General features: G+C 38.4%; 1 protein-coding gene across 2 annotated transcripts in view; it reads left to right on the forward strand.

The window, feature by feature from the left end:
- Window positions 1–8564, forward strand: part of API5 (apoptosis inhibitor 5) — a 28154-nt gene extending 19590 nt beyond the window's left edge. Inside the window, exons 10-14 of one of the 2 annotated variants that reach the window (XM_074230499.1) lie at window positions 547–640; window positions 2132–2188; window positions 4028–4104; window positions 4871–5007; window positions 6374–8564. In XM_074230499.1, the coding sequence (XP_074086600.1) occupies window positions 547–640; window positions 2132–2188; window positions 4028–4104; window positions 4871–5007; window positions 6374–6456 (448 nt within the window). In that variant the 3' untranslated portion in view covers window positions 6457–8564. The remainder of the gene's footprint in view (window positions 1–546; window positions 641–2131; window positions 2189–4027; window positions 4105–4870; window positions 5008–6373) is intronic. The other variant, XM_074230500.1, reaches the window with a different exon arrangement.
- Window positions 8565–9841: the final 1277 nt, after the last annotated feature.

Raw genomic sequence — 9841 nt, forward strand, 5'->3', positions numbered from 1 at the left:
TGGAAAGTTTTGGTGCCTCCAAGTTAGCCCACATTTGTGGTGGGGAGAAGGCAGACGGGCCAACCACTGCTGCCCTCTGCTCCAGCCTGGTGACATCTGGGATATTTTCATTGTTGGGAGTTTATCAAATGATGCCCTCTGAGCACAGGAAAGGTCTGTGACTTAGAAAATCCCAAGTTAACATTAAGTTGTATTGATTTTTTTATTTTATTTTGTCAATTATTTGCATTTTAATTATTTTGATAATGTATTTAATCTGGTTTGGGCCACACTTCAGGTTCCTAACTTCATGTTTGACATTTCTTATGGACAGAACTCTATCCCTGTGTAACAAAGGCAGGAAACTTATTTTTAGGACCCTTGCACTAACCTAAAAGTTTGGGATTGTATTTCAGTCACACAACCCATGGATAGAAATGATCTGTTCTTATTTCTTTGCTTTGAAGTAATGTACAGTCTTTCTTTGATAGTTAATATAAAAGTTGATTTGTAAATGTTCTCAGGTGCATGGGAGTTCAGGAATTAACAACTGTCTTTTTGTGTTAGGCTGCAGTACTTTGCCCGAGGTTTACAGGTGTATATCAGACAACTTCGTTTGGCTCTCCAGGGGAAAACAGGTGAAGCCTTAAAAACAGAAGAGGTAAGAATGCTAGACACCTTCCTGTGAAGGAAACTGCTCCAGCTTAGAGCAGTAGCTGAATGTGTGTGTATATAGCTCATTTTTTATTGACCATTTTCCGATAAAATTTATTTGGATCAATAAAAAAGAGCCCAGTAAACCCCATCATCATTTTTGCCTCAGTGTGAGGAAGGGTGTTGGAATCTCATAAAATTAAAAATGAATTTATTTTCAGAATGGCATAGTAGATTATTATATAGTAAATAAACATGCCATTCCTGCCTGTTATTCTCTTTGACACTTCTGATGAGCAGGATTTTTGTTGAAATGCTAGATGGGTTGATAGTTTCTGTTATTTAACTAATACTTACAGTGATTACATTATTAATTCTGATCTTATTCAATCTGTTGATTAGTTTGAAAGAATAATAGCAGGTTTATAAATGCTGGATGAAAAAGTGTAGTGTTTGTGATCATTTTGAAAACTGCCACATTCTGCATTTGTTTCACATTCTGCATTTGTTTCCATCTCCCTTAAAATTGATATGTGTAAAACTAAACTGTCTATGTAAAATAATATAGATTATTCTCCTTCATAGTCCTTTTTCAATAGATGAGGGAGAATTTCAAATAGACTGAATAAATTGTATTAAAAATAGGCCTCCCCTGGGGCAGCTAGGTGGCGCAGTGGGTAGAGCACTGGCCCTGGAGTCCGGGAGTACCTGAGTTCAAATCCGGTCTCAGACACTTAATGATTACCTAGCTGTGTGGCCTTGGGCAAGCCACTTAACCCCATTGCCTAGCAAAAAAAAAAAAAAAAAAAAAAAAGACAAAAAAAACAACTAAAAAAAATAGGCCTCCCAAAAGGAGTCCTTGCTTCCCTCTCCAGGGTTAGTTACTCTCTCTCTCCTCTTCCTCTCATTAAAACCTTTGACCACAGGGCTTATTTGGGATCTAGTTTTTCTTTGTCATGTACACAGTAGTTCCTTAATGTTTGAATTTCATGTGAAAGAGAGGGAATAGATTGTAGGCAGTTAATCCTCAACAGAAGAGTCTGTTAAATCAGACCCTCTGGTTATGTTGTAGTCCTAGCACTTGGATTCTGTACTTTTTTGCCACAGAAATAGGGCAAAAGGTTGGGGGTAAGGGGGTGGGTTGCTTGTTTTATTTGTATGTTTTTCAATATCAGACATTGATTTCTGCTCCCTTTTGAGAGCCTGTGACTTTGTTCCCTTTATTTTTCATCTAAATTGTAAATCAGGCTTTATTGATAAAGTCAGTGAAGGGTAACGGAAGGGTCCCAGTCTCTGATGCCACCCTCAAGAGTTGAGTGAGGCAGAACTGATGATTAGCATTAAATGCCAAAGAATATGTCAACCTCTAGAGATTTAAACCAGGGAATTCCTCGCTGTAACAATTGTTCTTAAAAGTTGGATGTGATTATAAATGTTTCTGAACTGAAAAATATATAAAATCAAATGTTAAAATTGTTACATTGTTTTCCTTTTACAGAACAAAATTAAAGTTGTTGCTTTGAAAATAACGAACAACATCAATGTTTTAATCAAGGTAATTCTTTCTCCATCTGTTCTTCCTTGAATGTTAAAAGAATGTCTTTTGTCCACATTTTTGTTGATTACCTGCCCGTGATAAGATTGTCATTTTGAATAATGAAAAAAACCCAGGTGCATATTTCATATTGGTGCCTACAATATACAAAGCACTTTCTTCATAGAAACCATATGCCTAAGTGAAGTGAAACTAGAATCCTTATTTTTCAGTCTCATTTTTTTTCCATAAGACTAAAGATCCCACATCATTTACAGGGAGCATCTGGTCTATCTGGGACAAAAAGTTGTTTAAATCTTTTAAATAAGTACTTAGTATTTCCATTTTACAGATAAGAAAATGGAGACTCAGTTCAGATTTGGAGGCTTGACCTTGGTCAAGTGGCAGGGGGAGGCCTCAAACCTGAGGTTCCTATTTCTGAACTCTGTCACCAGATTTGGTCAGAGAAATCAGGAAGCCTATTTATTCCATTGAAACAACTCAGAATCAAGACTTTCCTTCATTCCCTTCTGTGGAAGAGGCCTCACTTATCATCTGTTGACTGGTTTTGGTTCTCTACAATGAAATACTTTTCTCCTGATCAGTTTTATAGAATGGGTTAAAGATCCAATTCTCCATCAGGTCCTGGCACTCCTGTTTGGGTGCAGCACTCCCTTCTTCCCCTTCCCCATGACACTCATACTTTTGGTTCAGTGGAAGAGGACCCTTATGTGATTGCATCTCCCACAGTACAAGAGATGAGGAAAGAACTAATCTAGTTACAAATGAATTGCATGTATCTTTTTTTTTAATTTAGTAGTTGAAAGTAATGGTTTTGTGGTCGATTATATTGTATCCTCTTACATGACTGATATGTATTTGCTAGTTAAAACATACATTTAGTATGTTAGCTCTTGAGCTTTTTTCCTTCATATTAGCATCTGCTATGCTTCCCATAGTAAGTAGGTCATCCAAATCGTGTTTAGATTTACACAAAAAAAAGAAAGGTTTTAACATCTAGTCATTCTTATGGTGTAAAAATTTGGACAAATCTGGGAACTTAAATATCTTTTAATAACTTCTTTTATTAAATACTATATTGTGCAGCAGTGAGAGGCATCATCATCCCTGTACTTGTTTGCCTGGTGCTCACCTCTGACCTACAGGGACCCCTGGCTACCCCAGGTGGTTGCTTCCTAAAGATGAATGAACTGCCTCTCCTGTTGAATGTGCTCAAAGGCAGAGTCTGAGGATGTGTTGGGTACAGCTACCCTGGTGTGGTGTGATGATGTTTAAAAATCTTTGTTACAGTGAAGGCACCTGAATGAGGGAGAGAATCAGTGACTAAACATTGACTCAGTGCCTCCTCTGTGTCAAACCAGGAGTAGAAAGGAGACCAAAGACTATCTCTGCCCTCACGGGGCTCACACTCTAATGGAGAAGGGTCTAATGAAAAAAGAAGGGGATAGGAAAGAAAAAAAGCTTAAGTAAAACTTGTCAGCAAAATAATTTACTTTAACGCTTCAAAACGTGTTAAGTCCCCAGCAGGATTCTCCTTGTTCCCCAGTGTGTTTGTATTGGTCTTACTCCTGCTTTTATTTCAGAGAAGTTTCTAGTCATCAGCTTCATCATGTGAGGGTCTCAGGGCCACTTAGCATTCATATCTGTGATTCTCTACTTTCACAGGGCTCTTTTTGTTAGGAAAATGCTTTGTAAACATCAACTCTGCATAATTGAGCTAATGTTGTCATCATTTAAAAAACACGGGGAAGTTCTTGTTTCTCTGAATTCCTTGGAGGGGTTTGTTTTGATTTTTAGAAACTGACTTGACTGAAGAAATTGTCCATTTTATCTTTTCAGGACCTTTTTCACATTCCTCCTTCTTACAAGAGCACAGTGACATTGTCCTGGAAACCTGTACAGAAGGCTGAATTGGGGTAAGGAAAGTCTTTGGGGTTTAGCTGTTCTCTCTGAATTTGTCAAAATAGGATACTTCAGTATTCTTAGTGAGTCTGAAATACTCAAGTAAATTCTAACATTCATAATACAAATTTCTGATTTTTTTTGTATTTCTGATATTTTGTATTCAGAATTGTATTTCTTTGGCATTAAGTAGCTTTTCTTGACTAGTCCCTTGCATTATAAGTAATTTAACTTATTTTACAAATCAGTAAATGTCCTTGAAGGAATATTGCACAGTAATATTAAAGATAGCTAAATGGCATGATGAATAGAGCAATAGATCTGAAAGACCTGAGTTCAAAATTAAACACTCACCATGTAACCCTGAGCAGGTCACTGTTTTTCTCAGTTTCCCCAACTTAAAATGGGGTAATAATGGGACCTACTTCCCATTGTTGTTGTGATGATCAAGTGAGATCAGATATGTAAAGCCCACAGGGCCTGGCCGAGAGAAAGCACACAGACTCTGATCATTTAATTTCGTTTCTTGTCTGCCCTTTAATACTACTACTGATAGATCCTAGAGCTACATCCTTTACAAAGCTGCAGGCTTCATTCAGCAACCAGCTTCCCAGGGCTGGGAAGTCCCAGGGTGTGTTCCATTGGGCAGGACTAGGGTGGGCAGCAGCTCCTATCCTCTGAATGTCAGTCGGTTTTGATCGGGGACTTAAGTATACAGCAAGTGGTAGCAGAACTTTCTAAAGTTACTTTTTTTGTTTGTTTTAAATCCTTTTCTTTTAGTCAAAAGAGGACAAATGAAGATACAACTTCAGGTTCACCACCCAAAAAAGCTGCAGCTGGACCAAAACGGGATGCTCGGCAAATCTATAATCCTCCTAGTGGAAAATACAGCAGCAATCTGAGCAACTTTAATTATGGTGAGCGTTGGCGTTTGGGTACAAGTAGCAGCCCATGGAATTAGACTGCGAGCAGAATGCTTCCAGTCCAGTGTTCTATCTAGATCCTGACCCCGATTCCCTCAGTGCCTAAGTGGCTCCTGCCCATTGAGGTGGTCTTGCATAGATGAAAGAGTTCAGGGAGTATCTACTGATGAGACTGTTTGGTGACATTTGCCATCTCAAAGTGCCCACTTGAAAATCAAGGAATAATTTAGGCACTGAGAGAATCTCCCCTGGTATACTATCTGCAGAGGCTGGCGGGCAGGCAAGGGGTGTGCTCCTGAGGTATTAGCAGCCACTCTCTAGGACTCTGGGGGAGCAAGTATAAGTGATATTAATGCAAACTGATTTGACATAGGGTAATGGGTAAAGAAAGCTTATTTTCTTCAGAGCAGGATCATTTTTCTTTTCTCCTCAAAAGTATTTTTTGAAGAATCAGGTGACTAAACATTTGATTTATGTCTCTCCTTAGTCATCTTTGTTTCATTCTGGGTTAACTTTGTAGCTTTTAAATTTCCTGATTGGGAGGGAGGAGAGGCTGTTAGTATTTCTTCAGGATAGGGGAACTCCCAAAGCATTTCTTGTCATTTGATAGTTCCCAGGAACACTGGGAGTTTACAGTTTTCCAACCAGATAGAGTAGGAGAGACGATTTGAACCCAGTTCTTTCTAAATTAAAGATCAGCCCATTATCCATTATATCACTAACTGCAATACAAGAAATGTGAAGCTTTCTTTAAAGCATTTTACATGTAAGGAAGGATTTTGCAGTGGTATCAGATTACAGATTTGTTTTTTTGTTGAGGTTTGAACATTTTCCATTATCTTTAGCCTCTTGTTCCATTCAAAGCAGTTCTTAATAAAGTATGTACGAATAGATTAATTTTTTTAGCATACTCTTATTTTTCCCACCTCTTGTTCTTGCTCTTACCCTGAGGGTCTTTGTGTATATTGAATCCTATTCTTATTAATTTGATGTCATGAAATGGATACCTATGTGCCCTTGTATATTTTTTGAAAGGCTAGTGGTTTTTTGGTGTCCATTCAATATAGAAATAATTTTATAGTACCAAAAGTATTTCAACCTCTGATTACCTGCAACTAGTTAGGCAACTAAATGTGTGCAGATAAGGTGGCACAGTTGTATTGCAACTTTATTATTCTATAGTAATCAAACTAAGGTCAGTCTTCTGCATCAGAGTGCATGTTACACCTATTCTCCCTGAGGAATAGCCCACTCCTCTGGGGCCTCCCTCCCAGTTCTGCTCTCAGAACAACGTTCCCTCCCTCTTTGCTGTCCTGTCAATTCTTGAACGAGAGCTAATTCATTGTTCGATTTCTCGTAGAGCAGAGAGGGGGCTTCAGGGGAAGTAGAGGTGGCCGAGGTTGGGGAGGACGAGGAAATCGTAGTCGGGGAAGACTCTACTGAACACACCACATTCTTCAGCGCTGTCACAAGCTTAAAACACTCTTAAACTACCACTCATTGGGTTGCTGGGAATAGCCCTTAAAGCCTGCTGCCTTCAGGTAAAGATTTCAATGTTCTTTATACCTTTGTATGTCTGATCTACTTTTGTAACGGAATACGGACGTGTCCAAGGAGAAATCACCACTGTATTTTGGATGCTTTGTCAGCAAACTTGTGTTTTTTGCAGTGTCTTCAGGGTTTATTCAAATTTGGAAATCATAGTGTATGTGGTTTCTCTTAAAACATCTTGACAGTTTATATGTTAACCAGAAATCTGTTTGTGGCTAAAACATGTAATGTAATGTGATGTAATAATGTAGAGTCTGCTTTGATAACTGAGAGAAAGGATCATTCATGAAGGGTTCACATCAGTGATGATGTGTTGCTGGTTTTCCTCTCCCCCTCCATCCTCCTCCCACCCAATATATGGAGAAGAGTGTAATAGTCAAATGTTCACATTCTTTTATTTCTTTTAATTGAGCTGCCATACACTGATGCAGCCCTACAGATTTTTTTTTTGTCGTAACAGGAAAATATTTACAAGCTCTTTCTTAAATGCAGACAATTGATTTAGTTAATCTCTGGGAATGACATTAATGGGGCAAAGTAAGTTGCTTTTACACTGCTTACATAACTCTTCTCCATGTGTTGTGATGCAAACTTGTTTGGAATATGAGGTTTTAATGTTCAGTATAAAAATATGTGTGTGCACATATATATATGCTGTGAAACTTTACTATACAAAACAAATCAATAAAAAGTAGAAACACTTCAGGAATGGGTAGTCTGTGATGCAGTAATTGTCCTCTTTGGAGTAAGTTGGTCGACTTTCCCCCCCTAATAGTAAGGGGTTATGAGTCAACTTGCACTTAACATTATTGTTATTTAAAAATAAAAACACATAAAGTCTACATACATAAAAATAAACCATATTTTGGACAAATATAACCAGATACTAAATCTGACTTGAAAATAGCATCCTTCACAGCGTGGGTGGGTTAACCTAGGATTCTGTTAGCCAGACCTTCGGGGAAAAAAATATTTCAAAAGTGGTTAATAAGGAAAAGATGCTCTCTTAATTTTGCTTTGCCACTTTTGAAATTTTTAACTTCTCAGGTTAATCAAAATTCAAATTTAATACAGAATAAATACGGAATAGTGGATGAAACAAATCTTAGATGGCATCACCAGAAGTGAATTTGAGGAGTTTTCAAATGTCATCGGTATTTTTTAATAGCATAGGCTTTTTCATATTTTTTTGGTTCAGGAGTTAATCTTCCCCCTTCCCTAGTTTTCATCCCCAAATCGGATACCTAGGTAACATTTTCTAGGTATTTTAATGTCTTTGTGGGGAATAGTTTGTGATTCCAATGCCAAGGTGTCTTTGTTAATGTTCACTGTGCTTTAGTAGTTATCACTGCATTGGGGGGGGGGGGGTTTAAAGCCCTCTTGTTGATACTACTGCACCTTGTCATGAAAAAAGAAATTTTTTTAAAGCTAAAATAATGATAACAAATGAGCAGAGGTAATTGATCAGTTTGGAGTGGTGGCAATAATATTCAAACATTCCATAAGCTTCTGAATTGAACCTAAGCTCACTTGGAATCTGGACAAACATAGGAATAGATATACACCATTGAGAAAGATGTGACCAGCTAGTCTGGCCCTTGGATTTCAGACCAGCAGGTGGCTTAAGGCCATTTTGACCTTAGAAACTATTGCGACTACATTTTTGTAAATTTGGGCCTTTTTATTCTTATTTTCCTCTTTTAATTTGAAGTACATTTTTTAGATCCATAGACCTGAGCATAAGTGATTTTGCTCACTGAAGTTTGATGTTGGTTTGACTGTCTTCCTCTCTATTCTCTACACCCACAACTATTTCCCTCCCCTTTCGTCCTTCCAGAGGCAATAGTGTATACTAGAGGAGGGCTATTTTTGCTCCAGATTTGAGAACAAAAACGTCACATGCGTGATTCTTTTCCCCTTTTTAAAGACACCTGTTTATCACCTTGTTCAAATGTAAATGTTCCCCTATGCTTTTGGAATAAATTTCATTTTGTAATTTTGTTTGTGTCTCTGTTGTGATTTATGTCCTCTTCAGATTCTGTTCCTCTTTCCAGCACAGTTTGGAAATTTGATTTGGGTAACTAGGTTTAGGTAGTAGATTGAACCTTCATCAGTAATAATTATTTTTCTCAAAATGAGCAGTGGAAAAATAACTTAAGGTAGAAAAGAGGCTCATGTCTAAATCCTTCAGTCACTCATAGAACAGAGAAATAATTCATAAGCAAGCAAATCGACATCCTCAGCCCAGAAGGGTCAGCCTTGACATCTAATGGCAGATATTTGGCATCAGTTTCTGATCTCCAATTATATGTATAGCCTGTTTTTCCTTGACTTCAGTAGAGCTGCCAAGATGATGGGGGGGGGGGGCGGAGAGAAGAAACTGGACAGAAATTGAGAACAAAAGAATGTTAGCTAGCCTACAAAAATGACCCTTTGAACTTTAGGGTACTGAATTACAAAGAATAGAATCCAGCCTCTCAAAAATAGCTTTCCTTGAGTGTGGTTTCTGTTCTTGGGAATCTAGCTAATTTAGCGCAAGCCAGGAACTAGTCCTTTTTTACAAAGAACTTAAGACAGGTCTCCAACTAGGGTTCTTCAAAAAACTGTAATCTTTTAGGTGTAAGTGACCTGCATTCCCAGAGCCCTCTTGGTCTTGTTTGTGGGCTGCCCTCTGAGCCGGGCCTTGGGCTTGGAGACTTGCTTTCAAAGCTTTGCCATTTTAGTCAAATGGGGTCAGTACTTGTGCTGTGATGGAAAACCCAGGATGACCTGCTCACACCAAGCATACCTGGGAAGATTTACTTTGGGGTCAGATACTATAGAAATGGGAACACAACACCCTGAAGTCTGGCAGAATTGGGATCCCACTTAACACTTCAACAGGATTTTTTTTTCCCTCTCTGACTTGGATTAAGTTACTCTGCCCCTTGGGGTGGGCTCTCAACTTCTTTTTGTGGTACAGTGGAAAGGACGATTTGAAATCCATTGGAGGACCTGAACCTGCTCCTAACCTGGTTGACACCACCTCTCGAGGTCTCAACTTTCTCATCTGTAAAATTCAGGAGTTGAAAAAAGGGGTTCCAAGATATAAACCCAGCTCAAAATAAGAGTGAAAGGAAAAGTGTTCACTTTTGCCTGGAGTTGTTCAGTAAACATTTATTAAATAAACACCCACGGTGCTAAATGATAGGGATTATAGATACAAAATCCCTGCCCTTAAGGGGGAACCCGGCCCAAAAGGAAGTAGCTGGGCAGAGGGTTGTTAGGGTGGAGTAGG

The sequence above is a fragment of the Macrotis lagotis genome, chromosome 3 (assembly GCF_037893015.1).
Source record: "Macrotis lagotis isolate mMagLag1 chromosome 3, bilby.v1.9.chrom.fasta, whole genome shotgun sequence".
Taxonomy (NCBI): domain Eukaryota; kingdom Metazoa; phylum Chordata; class Mammalia; order Peramelemorphia; family Peramelidae; genus Macrotis; species Macrotis lagotis.